A 17,813-nucleotide genomic window follows, 5' to 3' on the forward strand; every position below is an offset into this window, starting at 1 on the left:
TCAGTCATTTGCACCCTACTATGAATTATTTCCACCCTAAGCAGTTTTGCTGTGCAGGCAGGAAGTCAGGGAGAAAGATGGGAAGGAAAAGATTCTGGAAGAATATTCAAATGTCACCTATTTAACAATTTTAGCTACTTCTACTGTGTTATTAGAGAGATCTCTCTAAAACCAATTTTGGTCATGTCATTTCCATGACCGTCACCACTTTTAGGGTCAAAGATACATTTAGCATGGCATGCAAGGCCTTTCACAGTTTGGTTTCTGTTGACCGTTATAGCTTCTTCCCTTTTAGTCTTGGCCCTTTAAACCACAGTTACAGTTAGCTTCTTGCTACCTCTGAGGTGAATGACGCCTTCTCATCTCCAGGCATTTACACATAGTGGATCTCTACTTGGATTACTTTCCCCTTTGCCTCTAGACATAGTAACTCCATCATCAATTACCCAGTGTATCCTTTACCACCTTTCCTAATTTGAGCTCTGAAGGCCATTCTGAGGGCTTCCTAAGACATTTGTGCCTACTTCCATCCAAGCAGAACTTCTTCAGTGTTATAATTTCCCTTAAATTGCTTGTCGTTAGTTTAATTCCTATCTCTTAATAGACTATAAGCCTCTAGTAGGTAGAAAGATTTTTTTCTGTCTTTTTAAATCTTTTTTTCTTCCATAGGTTATTGGGGTACAAGGTGGTGTTTGGTTACATTAGTGAGTTTTTTAGTGGTGATTTGTGAGATTTTGGTGCACCCATCACCTGAGTAGTATAGACTGCACCCTATTTGTAATCTTTTATCCCTTGCCCCCTGTATTAGTCCATTTTCATCTGCCAAGGCATACCTGAGACTGGAAATAAAAAGAAGATTAATTGGACTTACAATTCCACATGGATGGAGAGGCCTCAGAATCATGTGGGAGGCAAAAGGCACTTCTTACATGGCGGTGGCAAGAGAAAAATGAGGAAGATGCATAAGCGGAACCCCCTGATAAAACCATCAGATCTTATGAGACATTCACTACCACAAGAGCAGTATCCCCATGATTCAAATTATCTTCCACTGGGTCCCTCCCACAACACATGGGAATTATGGGAGTGCAATTCAAGATGAAATTTGGTTGGGGACACAGGTCAAACCATATCACCCCCTCCTAACCTTCCTCCCAAGTCTCCAAAGTCCATTGTCTCATTCTTATGCGTTTGTGTCCTCATAGCTTAGCTCCCACATATCAGTGAGAACATACAATGTTTGGTTTTCCATTCCTGAGTTATTTCACTTAGAATAATAGTCTCCAGTCTCATCCAGGTCACTGCGAATGCCATTAATTAATTCCTTTTTTATGACTGAGTAATATTCCATTGAAAATATATACCATGGTTTCTTTATCCACTTGTTGATTGATGGGCATTTGGGTTAGTTCCACGATTTTGCAATTGCAAATTGTGTTGCTATAATCGTGTGTGTGCAAGTATTTTTTTTTTTGTATAAAGACTTCTTTTCCTCTGAGTAGGCACCCAGTAGTGAGATTGCTGGATCAAATGGTAGTTCTACTTTTAGTTCTTTTTGTTTTTTCTTTTAGTTGATTGTGGTTTTGATTTGCATTTCCATGATCATTAGTTATGTTGAGCATTTTTTCATATGTTTATTGGCCATCTTCTTTTGAGAATTGTTAATAGCTGTGACATAATTAAACTCAAGAGGTTTTGCATGACAAAAAAAAAGTCAGCAGAATAAACAAACAACCCACAGAGTGGAAGAAAATGTTCACAATCTATACATCCAACAAAGGACTAATATCCAGAATCTACAAGGAACTCAAACAAATCAACAAGAAATAAAACAAACAATCCCATCGAATATTGGGCTAAGGACATGAATAGACAATTCTCAAAAGAACAGCCTTCACCCCTAGACCTTCTCTCTGACACAACCTACCTAAATGAGAAGGAACCAGAAAACCCACTCTGGTAATATGATACAACAAGGCTCTTCAACACCCCCCAAAAAATCGCACTAACTCACCAGCAATGGATCCAAACCGAGAAGAAATCCCTGATTTACCTGAAAAAGAATTCAGGAGGTTAGTTATTAAGCTAATCAGGGAGGCAGCAGAGAAAGGTGAAGCCCAGTGCAAATAATTCCAAAAAAAACGATACAAGAAGTGAAGGGAGAAATAGTCAAGGAAATACACAGCATAAAGAAAAAACAATCAAAACTTCAGAAACAACGGACACACTTATAGAAAGACAAAATGATCTGGAAAGTCTCAGCAATATAGTTGCACAAATAGTAGAAATAAATTCAGAGCTCAAAGACAAGGGACCAGTCCATGTCACAACTCTTTAACCATCTTTTTCTGAATATTATTTCCTGTGATCTTTTGAAAGTTGATAGATAGTTCACTGGACTAAGCTCAAATTGATTTGGCTTTCAGTTGAAACGAGGCAAGCTAAAGAACAGAATATCTTCGATTAGCAATATCATGGTTTATAAAAACACAGCAAGGCCTCATATCATTTTGGTACTAGGATGATGTTTTTCTTAATGTCATAATATTAGTAAGATGTATCCTTTATGTAGTGTGTATGTGTGTGTGTGTGTGTGTGTGTGTGTCTGTGATTTATGTAACCTGAGTGTTGGCTACGGTACCTGCTGAAGTTTATAGCAATGTCAGGGTAGGATTAAGTTGATATATAGTCCAGACTGCTCAGTTTTGAATTCTGGCTTCATAACAAGCTTTATGACTCTTAATGTACAACAAGACATTCCATGATCTCTTCAGAGGATTGGTTTCAGGACCTCCAGCAGATATTAAAATCCACAGATACTCAAGTCCCTTATATAAAATGATATAGTATTTGCATATAACCTATGCACATCCTCCACATACTTTAAATCATCTATAGATTACTTATAATACACAATATAATGTAAAATATAGTTATTATACTATATTGTTTTAATTTGCATTGTTTTTGATCATTGTATTGTTTTTGATCATTGTATTGTTATTTATTTATATTTTTTCAAATATTTTTGATCCACAGTTGGTTGAATCCTTAGATGTGGTACCCATGGATACAGAGGGTCCACTGAACTTAAGGTTTCTGTCACTTGCGTTATCTTCTGTAAATGGGCTGAAGAAAATAGTAAGACCTTCATGGAATTTTTTGAGGATGAAATGAGTTAATATCTGTAAAGTGCTTTGACTAGAATTTGGCATAGTAAATGTCCAATACATGTCAGCCACTATACATGATACTGGGAGCAGATGAGAAACAGTGGTGTTTATGCATCCTGGGTTGGAGTTTGGTGTGGAGAATATGTGCCTGCTCTTGGCCTTTTCTCACATTATCAGGAAAGGCTGGAGAGGAAGTAGCTAGATCAGGGTTCTTTAGGTATCCCTTACAGAAGAGCAGCCCCTGGGGAATAAACACAAGCTATGGAAGGAAGCTTGACCAGGCAGCTGAGTAGGTTTCAGGATAGTTAGAGCAGGTGTATATGGATCAACGTTAAAATGGTCAGGCCCCAGGCGCTGGTGCTACCATTTTGGGGTTGAGGTTCCTGGTGGAAACTGACAAGAGAAGGCAGATTCTAGGGCTTGTAGAAACTCTGCAACTGATGTCTCAGACAAAGGGCTAGTTCTGTTCTCCATAAAGAACTCTGTAAGACAATTAAATAAGCACACCACCCTATTAAAAGAGGACAAAAAATAGAAATAAACAGTTTGCAGCAAAAGAAGTAGAAATGGCCTTTAAGCACATGAAAAGCCACTCAGCCCCACTCATAAAAGAAAAAATGTGAATTACAACTACAGCAAGATTCCATTTTTCACCTATCAGATTGGCAAATGTAAGAGTTTGATAACACTGAGAAATGGCTCTCTGCCAATTGGCGCAACTTTTACAGAAAGTAATTTGTTAATATCTATCCAAATTAAAAATGCATATGCCTTTTCACCTAGCAGTTCCACTGGTAGGAAAATGTCCCATATGCATATTCTGAAATGTGTGAAATAATCCATGAAAAGTTTACTCATTTAAGCATCGTTTGTAATAGCAAAGTTTTCAGAATGTCCTGAGAGTCCACCAATAGGACTGGCTAAATAAATAAGTTTGCATCAATTTAATGCAACTGTAAACAAGAACAAAGAAATACTTTTTGCATAGACATGAACTCCAAGACTTTTTGCTTTTTTTTAAAAAAAGCAAAGTGCAGAAAAATGTGTCTAGAGGGCTACTTACTATTTGTGTTTAAAAAGGGAAACCAGGCTATATACACAGTTATCATCGTATGTATATGAATATGCACAAATAGGTGATATAGATTATCTGTTATCTGAAATACTTGAGAACAGAAGTGTTTTAGATTTAGATTCTTTTTTGGATTTTGGAGTATTTGCATTATGTTTACCAGTGGAGTATCCCTAATTTGAAAATCTGAAATCCAAAATAGTCCAATGAGCATTTCCTTTGAGGGCCCTGTCAGGGCTCAAAACGTTTCAGACTTTGGGGCATTTTGAATTCTGGATATTCAAATATGGGATGCTTAACCTGTACATTATTTGCCTGTGGGGAGGAAAATTGGGGGATAAGTGAGAGAGAAACTTTCCACTTCATACCATTTAGTAGTGCTTGAATTTTGAATCATATAAATTCATTACCTATTCAACCTTTTAAAATATAAATATTGCATCCTGCTCTCTAATATAACCATGGAATTTATGTGATAAATGTGTTTTGAAATATTGATGCATGCAATTAATCATATACCACCCTACTCCTGTTCCTTTTGATACCCAACAATATTTGAATAAATTTGATGCTGCAGGAAGACACTATGGGATTATCCTACAGTTCCTTACGTCCCTAGTATCCAGATCAAGTACTGCTGAACATGCACTCACCGCAGTGTAAGATGGTTTTAAGTGGCATGAGTAAGGCTTTGGAGGAGGCAGAGCTGAGCATAAATCCTGTTTATATTATCATTGGCTACATTAACTTGATTGAGTTGCCTAATCTCTCTATACCTTGGTTTCTTGATCTGTAAAATGTAAATAATAACTATTCAGTGCTATATCATGAAGTTGACCTTCACTTCCCTGATATGCCATGGGATTTCAAGTTGATTTAAGGACGAAACTCATTAATAAACAGCTTTCTGCATTAGTGTCCCAGCTTTGCCTCTGTTAGAGCCATGGTAAAGCTGACCGAACTTACCTCTTGCCCCTTGTTTCACTAAGTCCCTTGTAAATGACTTCAACCCACTGTTTTCTGCTTCCTGCCGCCTCTCTGAAGTTGGTCTCCATTTCTTCCTGGTCAGCCAATTCTCTTTCTAAGGTACACTCAACTTAGCACTAAGAATGTGCTTCTTACCCTCTTTCCTATCCAAAGTCTCTGGAGGCGTTTTAGATAGTTATTTTCTCATGGTTGAAAGAAAGGGAATTCCTTTCACAATGGGATTTGGGGGTCAATCTATTGTGTCTGGATCCCCGGGGACATGGTGGCAATCACACTTATCTTGAAAGAATTTGTGCCAGGGGTGCAGGGGTAGGTTAGACGCTTCTGTCTTCCCTTGCTCTAACTGCAGCTCCTACTTACCTGTGGCAACTTTTAGACACCTATGCTAACTGTTCATCAGAGTTTGGCTTGGTATAATTTACAATCAGATGTACATAAAACGTGCTTGTGTCTTGCAAACTGTTTACTTAAGCAACTATTAGGACCTGTTACCACGTGACATCAAAGGCTCTGAGATAGTTGTTTTATAGTCAGTCCAAAAAATGACTGAAGATTTGGGTTTATATGTGTTCATGTACTTTAATGGGAGAGAAGTTCGTATATGGTTAATAGATTGGTTGCTATGATGAGATAGAATGCTTTTTGAAAAAGTTTCTCTTTAAAGTCAAACGTTAATCACTTTCAAGGTGGAGGGAAAGCAGAAGTGGGAAAAGTCCAGACTGTGGTAGGCTAGATTTCCCCCAGATATTATTGATGCTTCTGTCTCCACAGCCGAACATAACAGCTGGTGAGTAGGGAGAAACTGGAGAAAGATCTTTTTTTGCCTTTAATCCAGTATGCTGTTTTCCTGTGCCCATTTTACTGTAATTCTCGGCGGCCATGGGACAAAAGCTGTTGACTGATACATGCAATTACCTCCTCTAATATTGCTCTCAACTGTCGGGCCTGACTGACAAAAGTGGATGAGGTTTAGTTAAGGTCTGGGAAAACACTCTTTTAATAAAAGACATTCCCATCTCTACGATCACACCCTCCCTCAGACCTTTTCATCTGTTTTCTAGAAAGATAAGGTCTGGTGATGGAAAGTTAAAATGTGTGCTGAACTTGGACATTAGCAATGCCATCATTTACCTCAAAAAAATTCTCCACAGTGTGTGGTGTGTGTATGTGTGTGTGTGTGTGCGTGCGCGCACAGTTTGCATTTGCAATGATGGAAATCAGTTTGGATCGTTGGGCAAGGTTTCCTCAGAAAGAATAAGAGGCTATTTTAGAACGTTAAACCAGATCCTTATTGGTTTCAGTCCTCAACTGATTATTTTGCAGGCAAAAGAAAGCCTGAGGAGACTTTCCCCTCTGAGTTTTTCAGTGGATTGCTGGACTCAGAGGCCCTCATTCCTCTTGCAGGAAGTGTGGAGCAAAAGTGTGTTGAAAGAACTGTACATGGAAATTCTCTCCTTCCCACTGAGGAGCTGCTGGAGGTTGCAGACTCCCAGAACGCCACACTGAGAAGAGGAGGGCTAAAATTCTAGAGCAGAATCCCTGGGGCAGTCCCTGCTGAAGGAGGGTGCATCTGTTGAGAATCTCACCACCGCCCCCACCCCGCCCAGCCTTTAATTTAGAGGAATTTCTAGTTCACGTAGAATGAAGACAAGATCAGATAAGTGAGGACGACGCCCTATTTACAAGTGTGGTTTGGAAGACTGAAGTGGAAACCTTGGGAAGGTGTTCTTATAAAAACAAAAAACTGTGTGGGTTGGGTTGTGTGCCTGACTTTTGAGAGACCTGCTGGTCATTCTGAATGCAGACTGCTGGCCATGGTGCAGGTGGAAACCAATTCTTTAGGAAAGCTGGGCAGCACTTGGCAGAGCCTCCTCCCTGACTCCTTTGATTTGTGTGCGTGTTTGGGGAGGGGGTTGGGACTGAAGAGGTTGCAGTTTATTCACACACCCAGAAGGGAGCTAATTCAGGTCAGAAGGAAGTCTGCTCCCTTATCAACAGTTAGGTAGCTTTTCCTATCAGTTTCCCCTTGCGTTGGCACTCAATTTTCATAATACAATATGTAATGTGATAAGGCCTACCCATTATTAATAAGTAGCAATAGCGTGGCAAGGTTATTCCTATGCAGTTTTCTTAAAGAACAAAGGGCCAAGCTAATGATGAAGCGAAATTACCTATGATTTTAGAACCAGGAAAAAACAAATTATTCTCTTTCAAGTGTCTGCAGACTCTACTTAAAAAAGTCTTCTCTTAGTGATAAGCCCACCTTCCACCTCCACCCTTTCCTCCTCCATGTAGAGACTATACATCAAGGTAACACCTGTTTGCTTTCTGTAGGGGCCTGAGTATGTATGTCAGCTGGGGTCAGACAGGAACAGGAGTCTGACTCAACACACATTTATTGCACTCCTGCTTCATGCCAAGAAATGTACCAAAATCTGGGACTGTGTAACACAGCGAAGGAAAAGACTTATCTCCAGGAGGCCCCCTTGTCTAGGAAGAGAAACTGAACATCAGCATAAGGTGGTGAAAAGCTATGAAGGAGGTGAGTGTCACGAGTCCACGGAGGAGGGATTCTAGCCTGGACAGGTGAGGACTGGCTTTCTGGAAGGAGCAGATGCCCCAGCTCAACTTTAAAGTGCCCATGTGAAATGAACTGTCTGTACCTTCAATTCCGCAGGTGGAGTAGGTGGCCACTTTAATTCTGGAAGGGGGAAGTGTAAAGGGGTGGTGTGTGTGTTTACCCCTACTTAGGGATTCAAAACAGACAGTAAAGAACAAAAGTCTAGCTCTTTGAGCATTCTCCAAGGGACATTTGAGGTCTAGCTGGCCCCAGAGAAAGGGCGACAGAGGCAAGGTCATATCCATTTGAGAAAATCAAAGTGTCTGCTCCAATTGAGTCTGGTATCCTTATTCCTGGAATAGCCGTCCCTACTGCTCTGGTGCTGATTTACCTCCTGCAGTTCAGTGCTTCCTGGAAAGTAGGCTGGGTTTTTTAACAAAGTGACTCCTTACTTGGCATGTTTTACCCATACACAGAGGCCACTGCACTATGTGCAAGAAACAGCAAAAAATTAAATGAGACTCAGTGCCTTCCTTAGGGATCTAAACCCCCAGTAACACAGATAAACAGGTAAACAAATAATGGCAGGATGGTGTGATTCTATAGCAACAGGAATAGGGCACTGCAGGGGCAAGGAAGGAAAAGGTGGTGATCTGGCTTGGATTCAGTGATAAAAAGGGGCTTACCTACTTTCTCTGTTTCTGCTAATAGCCAGTGATTACCCCGTGCTTTTCCCATATCGGACATAGCTATAAGTACTTTGGACATAGTGGCACATTTAATCGTCATGCAACAAGAGGAAGCTGAGGCAGACAGAAGTGCCCAAAGTCACATAGTTGAAGCCAGGACTTGAACCTGAGCTATCTGGCTCCTGAATCCATGCCTTTCACTAATAATGACCTACTCTACAATGGGGAACAAGCTCCATTCTGGCCTTTCTTTAGTGAAGGCAACTGCCTGAGCTCATGGTCTGATCTGGCTTCTGGGAAAGAGAAAGCAGGGGAAATGTCTAGAGATGGCATACTGGGAGAAGAAATTTCTTGCTGTGGAATCCTGCCCCCATCTCCCACCCCACCATACACAATCCCACATGCACTTACACCTGCATGCCATATACACACGAACATTTTTTTCCCCAACTCCTGTGGGCCCCAACTCTACTTTTTCATCAAAATCACTCAGAGTTTTAAATAAAATGCAGATGCTGGCGCTTGTTCCTAAATTATAATCTTGGGCATCTAATTTTTTCATTAAAAAAATTGACGTGTATGCTTAAAGTAAAAATTTAGACAGTACAGCAAAGAATGTGTTTGTACCCCTCCCATCTAACCCTTAGTTCTTCCCAAATATTTAACAGTTCTTTGTGATCCTTCCAGAAAACAATATATGCATTTCCCCTCTGTAGGTGATTGTGGTAATAGTCATGAGAATCTAGGAACTGGCTCCTGCTCTGTCTATCTTGGAGATGAATCTTTTGTGAGAGACCTGAGCAGGAATAGGGAGGCTTAGGCAATGGGGAGTTTCTGAGTAGACGAAGCAGATGGCAGAGCAAAGGGACAGAACCTGGAGAGAGGCTACTCCCTGTAACAACCTGCTTAAGAGTGAAAGAGGAAAGCAAGGCATGGCTATGAGCACGTGTAGTCTTGGCTACTTGGGAAACTGAGGCTGGGGGATCACTTGAGCCCAGGAGTTCAAGACCAGCCTAGGCAACATAGTGAGACCCTGTTTCTTTAAAAAAAAAAAAAAAAAAAAAAAAAAAGAGAGCGAGAGAGAGAGAGAGAGAGAGAAAAGGTGACAATTCCTCTAATACACATCAACTACATAAGAGTTAACAAAGACACAGTCAGAATTGAGCAAGCTTCAGTGAGGAAATGTTTTCCAGACTTGATGTTTTGAGACTTGAGAAGTCTCAAAATGAGAAGAAAGAGTATTTGGGGTAGAAAGAATGGCATGAGATGTGAAAGTTCATTCATCTATTTATTCCAGATATATCTTTTTCTTCAGTACTTTGAGAGGCAATAGGTGTAATAGCAATAACATTCAGGTTAGTGTGAGTCTGCCATGTGTATTAGGTGTGGTGACTATTATATGGGAGGCACTGCAAGGTGAAGGAGACATGTCCTCACATTTGGTCTTTGGGAAACTAAGCAGGCAGAAACCCAAGTGCAAAGTGGCCAGTGTCTTCTTAATGGTAGATAAATACATGATGTGTTGGAAGGGTGGAGTAGAACTAAAAACTCCTGGAATTTCTTTTAAGAACGAATGCAGGACCTCATTAGCCCGAGTCTTTAAATAAGTCACATATTTTTGGTCACCAGATTCTAGAAGGGGGACAAAATGATCTGTCACAGACAAAATTTGGAGACATTTAAGGCTTTGTTGAGTTTGGCAAATGCTTGGTTATAATTCTGTGGTCTGTTGTTTTCTAGAGTCTTCCTGAATTGCAAAGGAAAACAAGTGGTACACCAGCATTTCTATTTGATAACCCGTTCTCTTTGGAATTCAGGTTAGAAATCAAAGGCTTACTTGAGTTTTAATGCTTTCAGGCCTTGAAATTGCTTTTCTATCTTCCTAATAATATATTTACATTTTCTGAAGACCACATATGTCTGGAAAACAACATTATTTATTCAAATAATTTTTTTTGAAAAATGGATCCCCTCCCCCCAAAAAAAAGAAACCCGACAAAAACCTTTTAATGTACCTCAGACTAGCCCAGGTTGTGTTCCAAAATTTTTTTGCTGAATGGTCGTTTCTGCAATTGAAAGGCCCATGATTTTTTTTTTTTTTTTCTTCACAGTACCATTTTGCTTTTTAAAATTTCTACTGTGTGCCAGGTATGGTTTCGGCATTGCATTCTTGCAGGAGCACTGCAAGGGAATGATTGTGCTATTATCTTCATTTTACAGATGAGGAAAATGAAAGCAACAAAAAGTTTCATATCTTAACTAAGGTCTTCTTGTTCTGATAAGTGATCAAGCTGGTATTTGAACTTGGGTGACTCAACACGAAGGTCAAGCGTCTCATTTTACAGATGAGCCAACTGAAGTCCCAAGGTCACTCACCTCATTGGTTACAGATCTTGGAGCTCAGGGACTCTTAATTCAGGACCAGTATGCTTTGCATGACATGCAGGATATATCTGAGACACAAACCGTGCTTTGGTCTCTTTTCTTCCCAATGCATCCTGCATACAGTCTCCCTACCCCCTTTCCCAATAAATCCATGTATGTGGTTTCCAGAAGCTACAGATGATGGTCCCAGACTCTGTCCATCCTGATCTTTGCATGGACCCCTAAATCCAGCCAAATGCACACCCAAAGTCCCTTGCATGAACAACATACAGACTTTTCTATCTCTGTCATTGTTCACCATTTACTGTGGTTGGCATGCCTTCTTCCTGCTAGCTCCACAGTTCCAGGTGCCACTCTTCTTTCAGATGCATCACACATGCTACTTCTTTCGTGAAACTTGCAGAGTCTCAGAGTTGCATGAGATTTGTCACTCTTGTTGAGAGAAAAAGGACAGAGTGGAGAAGAAAAGGGAAGGAAGAGAATGGGTGGAATTCAGGGCTCTAGATATGAAGCTTGGAGATGACTGAAGTGATAGATGATTCCAAGGATAATCAACAGCCATGGGAGTTATGGCTTATTGAATACTTACTGTTTCTTGGGAGAGTGCATCGTTATCATCTCTTTAAATTCTCACTACAAGTCGTCAGGTTTCTGTAGCTGGGATTTAAGCCCAATTTTGCCTGAAGTCAAAACTTGTGTTCTCTTTCACTCCTGTCTCCTAAGACAATTGGTTGTGAGGTAGAAAAAGAACTGGATAATCCTTAAAATGGAAAATTAAAAAGATGAAACAGTATTGGGTTCATGGATTGAGACAATGCAATGAGAGACACTGGAATTGGAAGAAATGAGGTATGAGGCCAGAGTGGAGCTCCATTAGGACACGGCTTTTGGCTTCTGGAGCCTTTATTACAATGAGGCAGCTCAGGACTTACAGTGTTCATCTGAGTGCCAGGAATCATACCGCCATGGTGCTTCTCATGGCTTTTGCATCTTGCTTTGTGTTATAGGGCTTTGGGTTCACAAGCTCTCTGAGGAAGCTGATTGTGAAAGCAAGGACTGTGTCTTCTATGCCTTTTTAAAGGAGACACATAGTTTGTCTTAACCAAGTGGACACATGAGAGGCACAGAGAGGTGTGCACCACAGTCTGCCCAAGGATATGGAGCGGGGGCTTCATGGAGATCCGAGGGGCCCAGGCAGAGAAAAGAGACAAAGTGAGGGAACACTTGAGGCAGATGGCAGGGCACATGCTTAGGGAGGAAAGCTTGGAAAGGCATAGGCAGAGTGTTTAAGGATGTGCCCAGCGTGTAATCTAGAGAAAGCAGTGAGAGGAAATGAGACTGGAGAGGCAGCTTGAGGCAGGGCATAGATGTGAAAGTCACTCGCACCCCCACTCATCACATGACTCCAGTCAGTCCTCCAATCCACCCACTCGAACTCCCTGCCTTCTGACAGGTTTCCTTATTTCTGAGCCTCTTATAACAGGCCAAGGATATCCTTCCTTGCTCAGGTAAAGAATTCTGCTCATCTTTCAAGGCATTTTAAACAGAAGTCCTGTGAGGCCTTCCTTGAGACACTCACACTCAATGTACTTTCTTCAGAAGTGTCTTTTCTACTGTGTTCTAGCACAGCCAGTGTTTCATCTATCTTCCTACTATTGTGAGGGCTTCTTCCACAAGAAGAATTTTGTCTTCTCTTTGCACCCCTAATGCCAGCACATAGTAAGCGCTCAGCACATTTGATAAGGAATGACTCTGGTTTTACATTCCTGTATTTTTCAGGCAGATAGTGAGTAGTCAGAGGGCACTCATGCATGACTCTGGGAAGAGTAGAGGGTAATTTTCTTATTTGCTTTTCGAGGGCTGATCAGGGCTACTTATTTTTATGGCAGGCCAGCATCCTGCCCACCCTGACTCCCTCCAGCCTCTGGTACCTGCATATCCAGGCTATGTTAATTTCCCTGCATTTTTCCTCTTTGTCATTTTTTCTTTTTTTCTGCAAAGGGCGTAGCAATCTCTCAGGAGTTTGATTATATTGCAAGATGAATAGGATATTTGAATTATGCTATTTAAATGAGTCATCTCAACCCTAGTGTAATTGTTCACCCCCTGTCACACTAAACGTGACCTACATTTTTAAAGGAGTGCTTTTGGCCTGAATAGAGGACGGCTGAAATTGTTGGGTTCCAGTTCTCAGCAATTTATCATTTGTTATCACAGGGTGTGCCCTTTGTTTCACATCTGGGCAGATGTGAACTTTTAAAACTGTCTCTCACTAGAGCTATCAAAAGAAGCTGCTTTTATTTGCAAAAAGAAGGTGAACTGATTTCCTGGGCGTTTATGTGTGTGTGGTGTGTGGAGGGGCACGGAGGAGCAGCAGAGTTCATTAAACAGAAGATGTCTGGTCTTGGCTAAGCAGTTTAAAAATATATAGGAGTGCTTATGGTGAATTGATTCAGACTTTGGTTCTGTGGCCTGAAACTTGCTTGTTTCACCCTTCTTTTTTGAGAGTTTCAGTTGCTCTAAAACTAAGCCTGCATTAATGCTCTTGAGATGGATCAACTGGGGAGCCCTGTCGTGCCTTACCATTTCTTCATCTTGGAGTCAAGTTGCAGCACAGGATTCTTACACTGCCCAAACGATTGGAAGCACATTTCCCTTCATTGTCCATTTCTTTGACAGGCTGTGAAACATAAGTAACTCCAAAGCCACCTATCAAAGTTCATGAAGGTTTTAGTTAGGAACTGGTGGGTTTGTTAAAGATACTTCAATTATTCAGACTGTGAATTTGAGTCATAGCTTACTACGCAAGGCCCACACTGAGATAAAAAGGAACTGAACTTTCTAAATTAGAGGCGAGCAGCATTCCTGAAGTGATAGATAAGGTCCTTGTATTATATTCATTCAGCAGATATTGATTGTGTGCCCATGAATCAGGCATATGTGCAGGGTTGTTAATACAAAAGAAACTGGTTTTTGAGGCCCCTGCCCTCAAGAAGTTCACAGTCTAGTGAAGTTGACAGGCATGCAGATCATAACACCATGGAGGCATGCAAGAAATGCTGTGGAAAATTAAGACAGCAGAGTCTGCCTGAGGAGATTGTGCAACGCTTTATAGAGGAGGAGGTGCTTGTGTTGGAACTTGAAGGATGAGTAGTGGTGTTTAGCAAGGTGGACATTATAGTGAAGGCAAAGGCTACTGTGGCTAGAGTCTATACGATGATGGAGATGAGGTGGTCAGAACACGAGGGTTCTTGTATATCAAAGTATGTTAGTTTTACACCATACATTTGTTATTATGAATTCAGCTGTGAGGAACAGAAACCTGCAATTCAGCTGGCTTAAACACTGAGGAAAATTTATTATCACACATAATATGTTCAAAGGCAGTTCCAGGATGACTGAATTCAGTGGCTCCACTCTGACATTAAGGACTTAGGTTCTTTCCATTTTTTTGCTCTGTCATCCTTGGTATGATGGTTAGCTCTCAGACTTGCTCTTCTCCTGATCACGAGGTGACCAAAGAAGAAGAGATATTTGTTATTTGTTTTTGAGGTTTGTTGGTGTTTGCTTCTGTCTTGACTTGTATCTTTTCAATCAGTAAGGAAAATCTTTCCTAAGGAGCTCTCCTGCCACTTCCATCAGACTCATCCTCATGCCTCAGTGGCCAAAAGTGCATCACGTGCCCAATCCTAAACCATTCACTGGCAAGGGGAATGCAACCACCATTACTGGCTTAGACCAATCTTGATTCACTCCCTGGAAGAATTGCCCCACTTCAGGATTACATGGCACAGGTAGAGGATACTGGAACAAAATTGGGTTTCCAATAGAAAGTAGGAGAAAGGGAGACAACTGATTGCTGAGTTGGCAACCAACAACATTTGCTATGGTTGATGATGGGAAACCAGTGTAGATAATTGAGCAGGAGTGGCATGATCAGCCTTTTATGTTTAAAAAAAGTCCTATCGGAAATGTAGGGTTGAGCTTAATAGATAGAAAATTTGAGAACACATGGAATAGTCTTGTGAGCAGCCAAGCAATTGATCAACATACATGTGGAACTGGAGCTAAAACTTTTCTGGAGTCGTGCTTCTGTAGTGGTAGGAGGAGGTATTTAGGGGTAGAAAGGCAACTAATGCAGAGGAGAGATTTACCAAGAAGTTCCTTATGGTACTATGGCAACCATGCAACTTTTAGAAAAAGTTCAGATGATAATGTGGTCCACTCAGAGGAGCCATTGTGGTGACAGAATGCCAGCGTTTTGGAACTGGTAGTGATCTTGACGTCATCTAGTTCAAGACCTTTATTTTACAAATTACAGAACTGGGACCCAGACAAGCAAAGTGATTTGTTAAGTTCCTATGTGTGGGGTCCATGGCTGAACTAGAACCATGCCCATAGATTTTCTGACTTTCAGCCCAGAGCTCTTTGTAATGGGTTCTCAGGGCCCTCTCTCATGGGATTTAACGTGTACATTCAGGAGTGCTGTAAAAACTCCACAGACCCTCTTCGTTTGTTTCCCTTATTCTTGACAACAATTCTATTGTTGGAATTTTGTTGATATTGTTTAAATATGGTTTTGGTTTCTATAAAAATGCAAATAATACTGATAAGCATAATGTTTTAAGCTCTTATATTCATTTTGATCTTAAAGTGAATGTGTCTTTGGTTTTTTCTTTGAAGCAGATTTTAATGGGGGATGGGAATAAGAAATTCAGGGTATTGGAAACATGAGAGAGAAAAAGAGGCGCTAAGAAGAATCCCTGAGAAGCTGGAGGCTGAGGGTTCATTACTCTGTTGAGGGTGTTTCTTGTGACACCAAATAAGACCCATGGTGCCGGAGATACTAATGAGAGGCAATTGCCATGCTAGTGTGAGTTGGGGCCTCTGGCCCACTTTTCTTGACAATCTAAACATCCATTCACAATGACCCAACTACACTTCTTCACTCTTTCCTTTGGTCTTCAATGTACCTATGCCTATCCTCCCCAGAACATACACAGTTTTGGCTAAAATTGCTATGCAGAAAAGTTTGGAAATTTGCCCTGGTAGACAAAGCATGAGAGCAGATATCAAAAAAGAAAAAAAAAAGTTCAGCAAAAACAAGAAAATGGTTTGAGAATCAAGCTCTTACTGACAAGGACTCTTATCATTTTGGAGCTGGAAGTGACCCTGAAGTCATCTGGTTCAAGGCCTTTATTTTACAAATGAGAAAACTAGGACCCAGGCAAGCAAAGTGAGTTGTTAAGTTCCTACGTGTGGTCCGTGGCTGAACTAGAACCATACCCATAGATTTTCTTCCCTTCAGCCCAGGGCTCTTTGCAATGGGTTCTCACCAAGCTTAAGTATAGACTGATCTGTAAAATCAATTTATTTCAACTTGACTTTTGAAAATATTCCAAATTATTAATATATTAATTTTTGGTAGTATGCCAAACATCATAAAACTGCTAGTTTTAGATGTAGACAGTGGAAAAAGATTGAGCTAAATCTGTATAGATTGTGGCCTTTTGAGGCATTTGGTAAAAGACAATACTGTTTCTGTAAAACAAATACTGGAAAGAGAAGAAAAAAAGCACATATGTATGTGTACGTTCATCTAAGATTGTTTAAGCCTGGAAAAACATGGAAGGATGTATATGAAGTTGTTATCATGGGTTTGCCAGGCAGTGCTGATGCAGGTGGAAGAGGAGGGATGGGATAAGCTGTACAAATGTATGAAAAAGGGACTAAAAAGGGATATCTATGATGATATTTATATAAATTTATTTCTAGCTGTGGCTGTATATTGAAAAAAATTGAGTAAAATACTTTAAAAAGTGATCTGGAAAATGAGAAAACAAAACTGAGTGTAATTCTCATGTGCATTTAAAATTACAGTGTGTCAAATGTTTGTCTCAATTGGATAATCAGTAAGAATACAATTGAACTGGAAATTTTCATTAAAGGTGCTAAATTAAAGGTACTAATATGTAGCTGGACGTACTCTTCTATTTTCATTTACATTGTGTTTTACTTTTATCCATTCACTATGTAGTTTTTCCTCTCATGCATTTTTTTGCTACTTTATGTCAGTAGTGGTTGAATTGTATTTGAAAAATATGTATTATGTATAATTACACACAATTAAAGCTAAGTTTATTTCAAAATTGTGTATCATTTATTCTAAAGTGTATATTAAATCCATCTTAAAAAATCCTTTAGTATTTTTATGATGTTCTTATCTAAAAAAAACCCCTCAAAGTATTAGGACGAGAACTCTGAATAAGCTAGTGAAGTTGACATTTTTGCTTGAGATCTTGTAAACCCTTTTCTGAAATTGTGCTTAACGAACTGTAACTGCTTCTGGGTTCACTCAGCACATCCAGTGGCACTTTTAACTGTGGAGAGACTAAGTGCATTCATTTATACCATCCCTCCCTCCACCTCCCAAATACCTCCCAGCACACGCAGGTAGACCAACAGCATTTATTAAGCATTTATCAGGTGTTAGATACTTTCCTCACGATAAACTAGTAAGGAAAAATATTTTATGCCCATTTAATAGATGAGGAAACTGAGTCCAAAAGTAATTAAGAATTTACTCAGGTGAATGAACTGAGCCAGGTTTTAAATCCTGGGCTCTTTGAATCCACAGGTCGGGGGTTTTTTGTTTTTGTTTTTTTGTTTTTTCTTTTTTACCATTTGTTTACTACACAACCTAAGCCACATAACAAGGAAAATGGGAAGGGTTTTCTTACTCCAAAGACTTTACCCAGGCATTGTTTCTGAGATGTGGAAGAGGAGATGGAAGAGAAAGAACAGGAAGGGAAAGAGAGGGACAGTCTCTATCCACTTGAACACCAGGTTTTCCTAGGAGAAATGACTATCTTGGAATAGTTCAGTCTTGGGGTAACCGTCCTCTAAGAACTTCATCCATTCACTCCTAAAACCAATACCTAACGTCA

The 17,813-nt window shown here is 40.2% G+C and overlaps 1 protein-coding gene across 1 annotated transcript in view; it reads left to right on the forward strand.

Moving 5' to 3' along the window:
* The window catches only part of LOC144339054 (uncharacterized), a 30,545-nt gene extending 21,000 nt beyond the window's left edge, over window positions 1-9,545 (forward strand). The window contains exon 2 of the mRNA XM_077991696.1: window positions 7,567-9,545. Within this exon, the coding sequence (XP_077847822.1) occupies window positions 7,567-7,809 (243 nt within the window). The 3' untranslated portion in view covers window positions 7,810-9,545. The remainder of the gene's footprint in view (window positions 1-7,566) is intronic.
* Window positions 9,546-17,813: the final 8,268 nt, after the last annotated feature.

The sequence above is a fragment of the Macaca mulatta genome, chromosome 2 (assembly GCF_049350105.2).
Source record: "Macaca mulatta isolate MMU2019108-1 chromosome 2, T2T-MMU8v2.0, whole genome shotgun sequence".
Taxonomy (NCBI): Eukaryota; Metazoa; Chordata; class Mammalia; order Primates; family Cercopithecidae; genus Macaca; species Macaca mulatta.